The sequence below is a fragment of the Lithobates pipiens genome, unplaced genomic scaffold (assembly GCF_037356315.1).
Source record: "Lithobates pipiens isolate NorthernLeopardFrog02 unplaced genomic scaffold, aLitPip1_a1.2 Scaffold_22, whole genome shotgun sequence".
NCBI classification, from domain to species: Eukaryota; Metazoa; Chordata; class Amphibia; order Anura; family Ranidae; genus Lithobates; species Lithobates pipiens.
The window spans coordinates 322,908,631-322,922,937 of record NW_027507784.1 but is presented as its reverse complement, the minus strand read 5'-3'; the positions used below and the strand labels follow the sequence as shown (position 1 = coordinate 322,922,937).

Genomic DNA, 14,307 nt, shown 5'->3' with positions numbered 1-14,307 from the left:
TCATTTCAGCTCCTCTCTTTTTTCAAAATTTTCAGACAAGCTTATAAACTCAGCACCTTGAATTGATGTAGAGGAGAGGGGGCTGCAGATAAACAGGTACAACTTATATGGGAGGATTTGTTTGATCTCTGTGTATCACCTAAGGTTAGCCACTTCACTGGGTATATGTAAAGGTTTACAACCACTTTAAGTGTCTTTTTTACCCGTTTTTAATACCTTCCTGCTATAAAACTAAATTTATTCAAAATTTTACCATTTTCTTTTTTTCTTAGAATTTGATAAGTTCCTAGAAGAGCGAGCCAAGGCAGCCGAAAGGGTACCGGATCTCCCATCTCCACCCAGCACAGAGCCCACCGTGGTGGGCAACCCGGCCAACCGAAAGAAACAGGAACGGGTCGACGATACGCTATTCGCATTGTAAATAATCCCACTTCTGTATAGCGCTCATTGCACTCCCCACCGCCGCACACAGGCGCTCCAATCTGTCCTGTAGCCGCGCACTTAAGCTGGGACCATCAGTTCCTCCATGTAAGCCATTCTTGTGAGATCCAGCACTGTTTATAGGAATGCTGCCCATCGGCTTATGGGAAACTACCGCTGAGTGAGGCAGCCATCTTGTGAAATGATCCTGCGTTTATGCGATTGCAGGATCATGTGAGCAGCCTAGCTTAAGAGGACCTCCTCTTTAGTCTAAAGCAAGCCGGTGCTTTGCCAATTAGGAAAAAGAAACCGCTTTACTTTAATTCCCCCCCCCCCCCAGCATATACTTACCTTTACTTTTCTCCCCTGCTGCTCTGATCATGAAATACCCGGTATACTTACCGATCAGTGCTGTCACATGGTAGGAGGGGTCATCCTTAGCCCTGCATAAGCTATGAGTATCCATGGCTTCCAATGACTAAATTTAATATGGGGGGAGCAAGAGGGAGTAAAAGTTTTTATTTTGGGGCACTGAGTCGGAAGTTCCGTATCACATGTGGCCATTAACTAGGGTGGTCTGCATGCAAATACAGCCTAACAACTCCCACTGCCCCATACCGGTACCCGCCCATCATGGAATTTTAATATTTCCATAACTCCTAAAAACCAGCCCACTGCTTCACCGAATGGAAAGGACAGTCCCTAACCCAACCCTTTGATTCACTGGGCTTGAGTTCTTGGACTCATTGAGGCTCTGCATCACATGTGGGAGTTACCCAGGGCGGTCTGCATGCAAATGCAGCCTGTTTAGGAACTCCCACTCCCCCCCCCCCCCCCCAAACTGATGCCCAGCCATCATGCAAATGTCATAGTTGCATAACTCCTCCCAAGAACCAGCACACTGCTTCCTTGAATGGAAAGTATGGTCCCTGACCCACCCCTTTGATTCATTGGACTTGAGTTCTTGGACTCGTGGAGTTTCAACATTGCATGTGGGAGTTACCTAGGGCAGTCTGTATACAAATACAGCCTGTCTAGGAACTCCCACTGCCCCCCGACAGATACACACCCACCATTGAATTTTAATATTTGCATAACTCCTCCTAAGAACCAGCCTACTGCTTCCCTGAATTGAACGGATTGTCCCTGACCCACCCCTTCGATCTACTGGACTTGAGTTTTTGGACTCGTGGAGGCTCAGCATTACATGTGAGAGTTACTTAGGGTGGTCTGCATGCAAATACAGCCCATCTAGGAACTCCCACTTCTCCAGACTGATACCCACCCATTATGGAAATTTCATATTTTCATAACTCCTCTCAAGAACCAGCCCACTGCTTCCCTGAATGGAAGGGACTGTCCTTGCTCTTCCCCTTTCCTTCATTGGACTTCAGTGCTTTGATTTATAAGGGCACAGCATCACACGTGGGAGTTATCTAGGGCAGTCTGCATGCAATTACAGCCTGTCTAGGAACTTCCACTCCCCTAGACTGATACCAACCCATCATGGAATTGTAATATTTACATAACTCCTCCCAAGAACCAGCCCACTGCTTCCCTGAATGAAAGGGAATGTCTCTGACTCATCTCTTTCCTTCATTGGACTTCAGTTCTTGGACTCATGGAGGCTCCTCGTCACATTTGGGAGTTATTTAGGGCAGTCTGCATGCAAATACAGCCTGTCTAAGAACTCCCACTCCCCCAGACTGGTATCCGCCCATCATGGAATTTTAATATTTGCATAACTCCTCCCAAGAACCAGCCCACTGCTTCACCGAAAAGAAAGGACTGTCCCTGACCCACCCTTTGATTCATTGAACCTGAGTTCTTGGGGAGTGTGGGAGTTATTTAGGGTGGTCTGCATGCAAATACAGCCTGTCTTGGGACTCCCACTTCCCCTATACTGATACCAACCCATCATAGAAATGTAATATTTGCATAACTCCTCCCACTGCTTGCATCACGTCTCTTGAGTGGAGTGCTGACGCCAGGTGCTGTGATGTTTTCGGGAAGCCATGTACAGCGCCCCACTGGCCCCTCCGACCAGCCATGATCTGCCTGCATTGCGTAATGAAGCATAAAGACCCAGTGATGACATCACTGGGCCTAAAATAAAGTTTGTAATAAAAACAGGCTTAATTTCAACATTTTATAGTATGCTGACTTGGGGGGGTAGGAACTGAAAAGGGGGTGGGGGACAGAGGGAAGCAGATTTAACTTCAGCTTTAATAGGGCAGAGACTAAAGTGCCAAGTAAACTAATCGGGAGCAACAAATCGGAATTCACCTTTCACTAATGTGACTGCAGCAGTCTGAATCCTGATTGGTTGGTTTGGGTTACTGCATCCTGCACATCATCATTTATCTTCACACTTTCTTTGTTTTAGTAAGCCCATGTAGGCCCCAGAGATGTCATCCCTTCCTATAGCGTTGACAGGTATTCATCTCACAATATGGCTGCTTCGTCCAGTGCGTCGTTATCTTCACACTGTCTCGTGTAATCGACAGTTGGTCTTGCGCTTTTTTATGATTTTATTGGCAACTTGCTCTGATGAGTGACCAGTTCCTGCGGTTAGAGGACAGAAGGGCATTGGGCTTGAGGCCTGCTCTATAGTATTTTGGCGGTAGTGACCTTCTAGGTGGCGCTCTGCACATTCCTATTTGCTCTTCTTGTAAATGTTCCTTATCTGCACCTCCAGTGTAACTGCAATAGCACTGCATGTCTCATCTCTCTTATGACAGTAGGTCTCTTTTCATATGTATATTTAGAGAGAGAGAGAGAGAGAGAGAGAGAAGGCGTAATGTATACCTGAACTGCAATGTTTGCACATCTTTCTTACCTCTCAGCTAATTAAGTTGAACAGTAGAAACTAACAACCGCCCGTCCATATTATGTTAATTTCTGCAGATAGTAGAGTGAAAATTGTTTATAAAAGGAGACCTTCACTCAGGATGAGGAATTTTGGGTGGAGGGTCATTGGATGACCTTGTATGCAAAGTTAGTTTTGCATCCAGGGGTTCTTTAGCATGATTCCATCTTTTGAGGAACCCCTAGCAGCAATTCTCTCGTTTCTGTCATTGCTGTGCTGATTACAGTCACCCCCAATTTACTGCTGGCCAGGGATTCCTCCAACTCCTAGCTAATTGGGCTAACCCCATTAATGGCCCATATACACACTTGAATCCATGGTCACATAATGCTGGGTCCCAGGTCTTCTATCTTCTGGAGAGCAGTAAAAGAGTCCTTTAGATGTCAACACCTCCACGTGACATGATGAAAGGGCAGCAACAAGACCATTTGGTGGTAGGCCCTAGCTGCAGTGGCACACCATCAGCATTTACTCCCACTGCTCTGGATGACATTATGATGAACAGCAACAAGACCATTTGGTGGCAGGCCCTAGCTGCAGTAGCCCGCCATCGGACTTTACTCGCGCTCCTCTGGATGACATCATGACTAAGAATGGCAACAAGACCATTTGGTGGCAGGCCCTAGCTGCAGTGGTACACCATCAGCCTTTACTCCCACCCATCTGGATGACATCATGAAGGACAGCAACAAGACCATTTGGTGGCAGGCCCAAGCTGCAGTGGCCGGCCATCGGACTTTACTCCCATTCCTCTGGATAACATCATGATGGACAGCAACAAGACCATTTGGTGGCAGGCCCAAGCTGCAGTGGCCGGCCATCAGACTTTACTCCCATTCCTCTGGATAACATCATGATGGACAGCAACAAGACCATTTGGTGGCAGGCCCTCGCTGCAATGGCACACCATCGGCCTTTACTCCCACCCTTCTGGATGACATCATGACTAAGGGTGGCAACAAGACCAATTGGTAGCAGGCTCTAGCTGCAGTGGCACACCATCGGCCTGTACTTCCACCCCTTTGGGTGACAGCTAAATAAGGACATCAACAAGACCAGTTGGTGGCAGGACAGGCCCCTAGCTGCAGTGGCACACCATCTGCCTTTAATCCTACCCCTTTGGATGACATCATGACAAAGAACAGCAACAAGACCAGTTGTTGGAATGCTCTAGCCACAATGGTGCACCATCTGCCTTTTCTGCCGCCCCCCCCCACCCCCACTGCTCCACATGGCAAGGAAGGGCGGTAACGAGACCAGTCGATGGCAAGCCCTAGTTGTAGTGTTGCATCATTGATCTTTACTCTCATATCAATGTGAAGCTTTTTAAAATATTGATTCAGGGCAAGAAATTACATGTTTTATTTATTGCAGACAGATAAATTTGACATATTGCCTATGAATATGTCATATTTACTTTGCCATAGGCTCTGTTTCACACAGCTCACCAGGCTAACATTAACTGCCTTGCTGAAAATAAAACTTGATGTTTATAGAGCTGAATAGCTGTAGTTGAGTATAAAACACACAGCTGATAGAGACTCCTCTCCCTGCTCTGTAAAGCTCCATAGAGAGTGTCAATTACAGAGAGATAGGCTGAAAGAAAAAGGCTACTACCCTTTTTCTTTCTCTATAGAAAACACGGTTGTACCCTGTATTTAACATTGATACAATAGATTCTTATTAAAAAAACAAAGTTGCAATACACCAGCTGAAAGTAAAAATTGAGTTTGCAGCACTGCAAGATGAAGGGCAGAGTGGGTTGAGATGCTCAGGTGGGCGCACAGGAGACAGAGAGCTTTGGATGGTGATGATTACTAGCCAAGAGCACAATCTGTAAACTGTTGCTGCTGTTCCTAGCCTATCTGGCAAATTTCAGGGGGGGGTCAGATCTTAACAGTATAAACATTATATTTTTGCAGTTCCTGTATATGTGTGTCAACTGTGTATGTGTCTTGGTTGCTGGTGTTGCTCTTTAACGAATAACCCAGTCAGCTTCCACCCAAAATGAAATCCTTGGTTTGGAGTGGTGGTCTCCTTTAACCCAACACTGTCAACACCTGCTGATTTAATTGGGCATTCCTAACTGTTCCCACGATGCCCCTTTGCACTGCAGGGAACCTATATACATAAAATAAAGTGGACACTAACATGAATCTAACATACAAGCCATTATTTAAATGGTCATCTTAACCCTTTCTGATGCCATATATTTTCTGTGCTGGTTTACACAGCGATGGGGGGATACGAGTTGTCTGATATTGCTGCCTATGGATTGTACTTGCAGTTATTTATTTAGGGAAATCACTGCACTGTCTGAATGTAAGCAGCCTGGTCATAGCAATGTATATAAAAAAAATAACTATTAGACGATTGGATCTATAGAGAAAGGTGGTGTTGTCCATAACAACGAATCAGTTGAATAACCTCTATTTATTGTAAATGCACACACGCAGTATAAGTAAATGACTTTGTACGATCGCAGTGATCCCTGCGATTGGCATCCTCACAAGCGACATTCTCTCAGTGAAGTTTAAAACCTTGCAAATCTTGGAAGAGAACAGGAATGATGTGATCTAGAAGCTAGGATACTGCTCTCTGCCTGTCCCCTTTCCTCCTTTTCCCCACTGGTTCCACCATAGTGGCAGAATATGTCTTCATGGATGAATAGCCGTAGAAGGAGACATCTTTTAAGGGCTGAGATATGGGGACAGTTTCCACCTTGACACTGTCCCCCTTAATCTCTGGGGCTCGTATGCTAATACTAACCTTTAACGTTCTCCCTTGGAGCTCATTCACACAAGCCTTGCTCTCTGAAGAGCGATCCGTGTTGCCATTCAGAGAGCATTTGACAGGCAGTGAAAAGACGTTGTATCAGCTCCTCACCACCTGCTTTAACCCCTTGATCCTTGCATAGGCGTGCCACAACTGTGTACATTGCATGCAGTAGTGATGCGCTGGCAGAGTGGCCCCATTCATTTAAATGAGTTGAGTTTATCAGGCGTAGTGACGGAGTACAATTCCTGCCATGAGACAGGCACAGCATGTGCTCACCCCTGGGTACTGCCTCTACAGCTAAAGCAGGTAGCAGGTGGGAGGAGGTAAAAGCTCAGCTTAACCACTGGGTTTTTTCACCCCCCCAATCGCTATTGTGAATGAGCCCTTACTGCTCTGTTCCTCCATTGGAAACCTGAGAAATTCCCAGAACTTCAGGGTAATGTGGAGCATGTGATCTTCTCTACTTCCTCCCAGGATAAAGTTCTTTGGCCTAAGCTGCTATCTCCGTAGGCCATCACAAAAACTTTTCCAAAGGCGCTGGGACCTCGTGTACTCATTTGCTGGGATTGATGGAAGTACACTAATGCAATGAATTCACTGACTCTATCTAGGCTGCTCACATAAAACAGGGATACCCTCCAGTGGGTACCAAGGAAGTAACCTCAAGTAATATACAAGGAGTGCCAAGCCAAAGGTAAAGAGTCCAGACTGCTTGTGATTCACAAGCAGCCCCTCCTTCAGGGCTTGAAGAATTAGAAGGCTCACATGGACTCAAGCACTCTGTAGAAATCCATTCTATTTTCAGAAGTATATTATTGAGCTGTGCTTTTGCCAGTGTTAGTGACAGTGTGCTAAAGGGACAACTCTAGAAAAACTAGACTGTTTTGGATCGATGATATATGAGGGCTGTACGCCAAAGTAATGCAAAAATGGGCATAACTTTGTTAATAATTCAGTAAGTTCTTCAGATTTCACTTTGTAGAGTAACACTTTGTCTATAGTAACTCCTTTTCTTCATTGCAGGTAATAATTCTAAATGAGTCCAAAATTATTCCAAGCAGAAGCAACATGCCACCATTGAGTTCTTGATGAAGGAAGGGTGCAAGCTGTCCAACATCCCCAGAAGGCTACAGAATGTTTACAGAGTTGACAACAGGAATGTTCACAGATTGATGAAGAAGTTTAAATGGTGTCATGTACGTAAACATTCTGCAGTCATCTGTGGATATGGGACAGCCTGCACCCCTCCTTCATCAAGAACTCAATGACAGCACGTTGGTTCTGCTTTACCTGCAATGAAAACGAGAGAGTAGGGATCTCCAAACTTTCTAAACAAAGGGGCCAGTTTACTGTCCTTCAGACTTTAAGCAAGCCAGACTGTTGACAGTGGGAGTAGAAAATGCCCCAGCGTCTGTAGGAATAAAAAAAAATACATAGTTCCTGTGCCCAGTAGATGGAGGAATAATGCCCCATCATTGGTATTAGTGGGAGAAACAGGGTCCCAATGTTGGCGTCAGTGGAAGGAATGGTGCTTCATCTGTGGGAGGACTAGTGCCCAATTGTTGGTGTCAGTGGGAGGAATGGTGCCCCACTGTTGATGTCAGTGGAAGGAACGATGCTTCATCAATGGTGTCAGTGGGAGGAATGGTGCCTCATCAATGGTGACTGTCAGTGGGGAGACTAGTGCCACAATCATTGGTGTCAGTGGAAGTAATGGTGCCAAAATTGTTGGTAGCAGTGGAAGTAATGGTGCCCAATCCTTGGTGGCAGTGGGAAGAATGGTGCCCCAATCATTGGTGACAGTGGGCATAATGGTGCCCCAATTGGTGTCAGTGGGAGTAATGGTGCCAAAATGGTTTGTAGCAGCGGGAGTAATGGTGCCTAATTGTTGGTGACAATGGGAGTGATGATGCCCAATTGGTGGCAATGGGAGTGATGATGCCCAATTGGTGGCAATGGGAGTAATGGTGCCCAAGCGTTGGTGGCAGTGGGAGGACTAGTGCCCCATCAGTGTTATCAGTGGGAGGAATTGCATCCGACTGTTGGGGTCAGAGTAAGGAATGATATCACATCAATGGTGTCAGTGGGAAGACTAGTGCCTCATACCAGTGGGAAGAACAGTCCACCGAGGGCTGAATAAAGCCAGCAAAGGGCCACATTTGGCCCACAGGCTGCAGTTTAGAGATCCCTGCTACAGAAGAAGAGTTCTTCTACCAATATGTGATATTTGAATGACCTAAGTAATTAAAAAAAAAAAAAAATGATGCCCACTTTTGCATTCCTTTCCTTACAGCCCTCGTACTTCAGAATACATATTTCCTTGCTACGGGCTGCTTGAGACCATGTAAGTTTTTTTATTCATTAGGCCCTGATGAAGGGAGAGCTTTTGATCTCTGAAACGTGTTGGCTGTTTTCATGTTGTCAAAAATGTTATTACCGCACTTACTGAACTCTTTACCATGGTCTTGGCTCTCCTTGTATTTTGCTGATATATTTCCGAGGCCCCAACACTGTTATGGAAGTGGAGAAGCAGGTCCATCAGCTCTATGTAAGCTCCAGCAGGGATTAGATCCAGGGCTCTGATGGATGAACAGAGTGTTGGGTAAGCATAGTAAAGGTAAGTATCAGCGGGTGACCCTGAATGGGCAAATTGAGCAAAACATTATAGAAACCTTACAGAAGATGCAAGCACGTATATTGGGAACATTTTCACATCCCAGTTGTGTTTCTAATTAAGTTGTTTTTGGCCAAAAAGATGGCAACATGTTGGGCAGATTCTGATTGGTTGCTGATGAACAACACCCATCTTTCTATGTGGCTGTATACAGAAATTTTTTGCCAATGTTCTTTAAAATGAATAGACTCAATTTCTCTAATCATGTGGTAAATGTACTGACATTGTACGTGAAAAATGTGGGTTTCTGTGATTTTAACCTAAAGGGAAATGATTGTGTGTAAAAATAGAGATTCGTTCTCGTCTGGCCACTTGAATCACTGGTACACCGACAATGACGATGTTACAAAGAGAAAAGCCAGGCTCTTCTCAGATCATTCGAATCAATGCACATCGCTGCGTCTGTTTACAGAATAATGGCGAAAACGTGGTCCAGGTTGGATATCCTTTAGAAATAATGTCTGATTTATAAATATTGTAACCTGTTTGATGATATAGTAAGGTTCAAATGAAGCACCCAAGTTTAAAGAGAACCTATGCAGCTTTATTGCTGTCTATCCACCTATTGGGGAGATTTATCCTCATTTCCTTTTAGGACAGGAGGTAAAGGAAAATCTCTACATCAGGGACATTAAAAGCAAAAAAGACTGGGAAAGGGCCAGTACTTCTGACAACATGCTGTCTGTGCACTCCGGTCCCAGTGACAGCCCCCCGCCCATCTGTACAGGTGTCACGGGGACAGGAAGTAAGGAAAGTCTCTCCAATGGGGTCACAGACAGAACTAAGACTCTAAATCACAAAGACTGGCCGCACACATTTTATATCAGCATTTCCTTTTTGACTAAGCCCCAGTTCTAGGACTAAACATGCCGGGGGGGTGTCATTCAGTATGCACAACACAATAAAGTTTTAGGAAAATGCTGATGTCATCATTATGTGGCCGGTCCTTCTAAGTTAGCTTCTATAGGGAGCGTGGATAAACTCCATCCTGCCTGCAGCTGTTCTTCGGGGACAATGGTATAATATACAAGTTTAGGAGCGGCGATTTCTATGGTCTCCCAGAAATAAGACCTTGGCAGAAATTTTTATTTCTCCCCACTCTATTCATAATGTTTTAAAAATTTGGCTGGCATTAGACTTAAAGTGTTTGTTAACCCCAAAAAAATGTAAAAAATAGATATCCTGGTCCCTTAAAGCAGATTAAACAGTGCTTGTGCTGTGTAATCTGCCCCTCTCTAAACTGGGAAAAAAAAAACTCCCTGAACCTGCCACTTCCTGTTTGCTCTCTCTATACTGACCATGAAAATCAGGGCTGCTGAGCCCTGACCAATGTGGTCAGAGTGCGTCTGTCCCGTCATGCGCAGCCCTGCTCTGCTTTCATCTCTCCCCCTCATTCCCTCTTCCCTCCCTATCAGCTCCCTATCAGCTCCTTGCTGTGTGTCTCCACTCCCCCCTGCCGCCATAGGTACATATTTAAAAAAATATTGAATGGTTACTGGCAGCCCCTCCAATATATTAAGGCAGAGCACACTATATATCTTTTTCCAAAAATGAGCATTGTAAATGGCTGTCTTCAGGCTGGTCATGTGACTCGCGGCCGCTAGACAGCTCCGTGACAAGGCATCTGCAGGAGCGGCTGAGCGGCCACGTGATCTCCCCAGCTGTCATCAGAGGGAGATCACAGCCCCTCCTGCAGAAACAATGTTTCGGAGCTGAAAAGCGGCCGCGGGTCATGTGACCGGCCTGAAGACAGATCTAAATCGCTATTTACAACGCTCATTTATGGAATAGATATATACAGTGTGCTCTGCCTTAGTATATTGGACGGGCTACCAGTGACAAATAAGTGTGCATTAACAAACACTTTAATTCTAACTTTTCAAAGTTCCCTTAAATTTATGCCTCCCCCTTACAGGTCCCCATCTCCCAGTACCATAGATGCACTTTAACTCTTTTTACCCTTATCATTTTGCCTCTTCCTAAGCATACCTAACCCTACCCTCCCCTGACTTCCCTCCATTCCCCCAAGGCTACTTACCGATATTGCACCACCAAATCCACATCCCACTGCTGGCCTCTACATATCGATGTTTGTGCATGCACAGTAGGATCAAATGAACTTGTATAGGGCCAGAAAATGGATCTCCATCTCCCAGCCCCATAGAAAAGCTTTAAGGCCAGGTTCACATATGTCCGGCAGCGGTTCCCAGCATGGGGTCCAGTGCGTTCCTGTTCATCGGTTCATGTGCTAATCAGGTTGGAATTTTTTCCTAAATTCACACCTGAACCAGACCCAAACATGCACAGGACCATTTCGGAATGTGGACCGCGGCCACCCTGGACCTGTGTGAACTGGCTCAATCGTGAGCCGGTCACATTCGCATGTCATGCCAATTGGATGCAGAGAAAACCACATCCAATTCGTATATATGTGAACCTGGCCTAAGGGTCCTTTCACACAGGGTGGACTTATCTCTCTGCTGATCCCCACTGAGCAGGCGGATGACAGGTCCGTGTCCGCTCCATGCAGAGCATACACAGACACCAGCCCACTCTCCTCTACGGTGGTCTGATGTAAACAGACTACCTGTCTGTTTACACCCAACTGCCATCCGATTCGCTTGACAGAAGGGAATCCCCATCAGTCTGGTTTTAGCAGATCGAAAAGGATGTCGGCAGGTGTAAACAGACACATGTCCAGAGCAGAATGGAGGTTCCGATCGGTCTGGTTGAAAAACAAACAGGCGGACCCGATCATAAAGTTTACGTGAAAGCGGCCTTACTCTTTTATTTGTATTTTTTATTTTATTTTTGCATCCTTGTGAAAAAATACTTTAAAATTTTTTTGGGACTCTACAGTCAAAGTCCTCTGCACCAGAGTCCCATAACCCTTTGGGGAAGAAGGTGGGGTAGGTAGCCACTTATAACCTGTGAATAGAGAATTATTGGGTGAAGCTGGAATGCCAGGAATATTGCAAACTGAGTTTCAGTGTATTCTTCCTTTGAAAAACTGAGTATCAAAAAAATAAAAAATAAATAGATCGATATATGAATCACAACTCCTATTAAACTGGAAGCCAGTCTTGTTTTTTTATTTTAAATGATTAAATAATTTTCCCGATAATGGACAGCCAGAAGGTAAATTCATCCTTGTGTTGGCGCTGCCAGGCTGCCATCTCAGATCCGTCCCGTTTCCCCATAACATGCTACCATGTATATTTTATCTTTAAATTATTTTATATTTTATACATGCAAACACTAATTGTAGATTCTTAATGTTAAGAGGAAAGTATTTATTTGTTGCACCATGTTTCTTCTGTGTATCTTTTTATTTTTAAGCTGTGGAAGACTATAAATATTTTAGAGAGTTCTTTAGGAGTCATTAACCCGTCACTGAGAATATTCCCCACCCTCCCATGTATGTCTGTCTACTAAGAAGCAGTTTGTTTTGCTGAAACGTACTACTGTAGCCACAATATGTATGAGTACATGAAATAAAACGGTAACAATACAAACGATTGTCTTGATTTTCTTTTATGCAGTACTTGATTGTTTAGGCCTTGATCACACGGGCGTACTACAGCATATCCCCATGCGGGCAAACCCATTCATGTCCATTCACGCCCAATTTGACATGCGTGTGGGCACGACCCCGTATTCACCCTGTCTGCGTTCGGGGCTGTGCACCTCCATGCGTGCAAACACAACGCTTACACTGGCCTATGCTGTAGTACACCCGTGTGAACAAGGCCTTATTCATTTTTTTTTTTTTTTTTTGTTACAATTAAAATGCCTTAACCACTTCCCCGGCGGGCACTTTCACCCCCTTCCTGCCCAGGACCATTTTTTAGCTTTCAGCGCTGTCTCACTTTGAGGCCTGGTCCACACTTAGGCATTTTTAGTGCATTTTGCAGATTTGCACTACAGAATGTGTTCCATAGGAATCCGCGTTAAATGGACTGTAGTGCGTTTCTGCAAAACTGAAAACGCACAAAAAAATGCATAGGTGTGAACCAGGCCTTAGTGGCTTTATTGCATTTTGCACTACAGAACGTGTTCCATAGGAAACCATGTTAAATGGACTGCAGTGCAAATCTGCAAAATGCAATAAAGCCGCTAAGGCCTGATTCACACCTATGCATTTTTTTAGTGCGTTTTCAGTTTTGCAGAAACGCACTACAGTCCATTCCCTATGGCTGTAGTTCACGTCTATGCATTTTTATGGAAAGGGCCGGCTTTTTTTTTTTTTTTTTTTTTTCTGTTTTTTTGTTCCATAGACTTCAATGGTTTAAAGATGTGTATTGAAAAAATGCACCTGCAATATGCAAACTGCATGAAAATGCATAGGTGTGAACCAGGCCTTAATGACAATTGCGCAGTCATGCAACACTGTACTCATATGAAATTTATACCTTTCTTTTCACACAAATAGAGCTTTCTTTTGGTGGTATATAATCACCTCTGGGTTTATTTTTTGCTAAATTAAAAAAGACCAAACATTTTGAAAAAAATAAAAAGTTTTTCTTAGTTTTTGTTATAGAATTTTGCAAACAGGTAATTTTTCTTCACTGATGAGGCAGCACTGATGAGGCGGCATTGATGGGCATTGATGAGGTGGCACTGATGGGAGCAACTGATAGGCAGCACTGATCATCAGTGCCCTGATTATCAGTGTGAACGATGTCCTGACAGCCTTGCCAGTTAACAGCTCTCCTTTCCTCTCACAAACACAGCCTAGGAAGAAAGAAATGGCAATAACCGGCAAGTCTGAGTACATGTGATCGGCTGTGATTGGACATAGCACATGTTAAAGGGCCGTTGTGATTGGACCTAGCTGTGTCTGGAGGGCACAGTGGTCACAGAACAAACCCGATGCGTGCTGCAGGAGGTACACGGGGGGGGGGGGAGGGGCAGGGTTCTGAGGGGATGTGTATTGACGCTCTTCCAGAACTGGACGACCACGTTGTAGCCATCATTTGGCTATAGCGCGGTCGGCAAGTGGTTAAGCCCGCACACACGGGCCAAATACCAGGCGGTATCTGCCGGTTCAACAGAAACCTGCTGACATTCGGCCCATGTGTATGGCAGCCTGTCTGACCGAATCCGTGCAAAAGACTGGCTTCTGTCAAAAGGGCATAAGTGCAAAAAATCTGCTGATCGGCATCTGATCAGCACTCTCAGCCAATGGCTGGGAGCGCTGACCGGTGTGTTCTGGTTGGGGGGGGGGGGGGGCAGTCCCATTGTCAGAACACAATAGCTCAGTGTGGAGATTGCTGTACTAACATCCTAACAATAGATAGTACAGCATCTCCTCTCAAGCCAATCAGTTGGGTTTTTTTTTCCCGCTGGGTTGAATGAAAAAAAAAAAAGAATAGTGTGACCTATGTAGGCTTTAGGCCTATGTCACCCTAGCGAATGAAAGGCTTGCTAGAGAATGGAAAACAAAGCACACACCTGTTTCTACAGTGGCCACAGCAGCCAAGTGTCACTGCATCATTCCTCCACAAATGGCATTGCAGAACTGACGCGTTTTGGCCAACAAGTGATCAACACCATAGAAGCAGCT

The 14,307-nt window shown here is 45.0% G+C and overlaps 1 protein-coding gene across 9 annotated transcripts in view; it reads left to right on the top strand.

The window, feature by feature from the left end:
• TOM1L2 (target of myb1 like 2 membrane trafficking protein) overlaps positions 1-12,256 on the top strand; it is a 118,332-nt gene extending 106,076 nt beyond the window's left edge. For all 9 annotated transcript variants that reach the window (XM_077449522.1, XM_077449521.1, XM_077449519.1 and 6 more), the window contains one exon: positions 273-12,256. In XM_077449522.1, coding sequence (XP_077305648.1) covers positions 273-421 — 149 coding nt within the window. In that variant the 3' untranslated portion in view covers positions 422-12,256. The remainder of the gene's footprint in view (positions 1-272) is intronic.
• Positions 12,257-14,307: the final 2,051 nt, after the last annotated feature.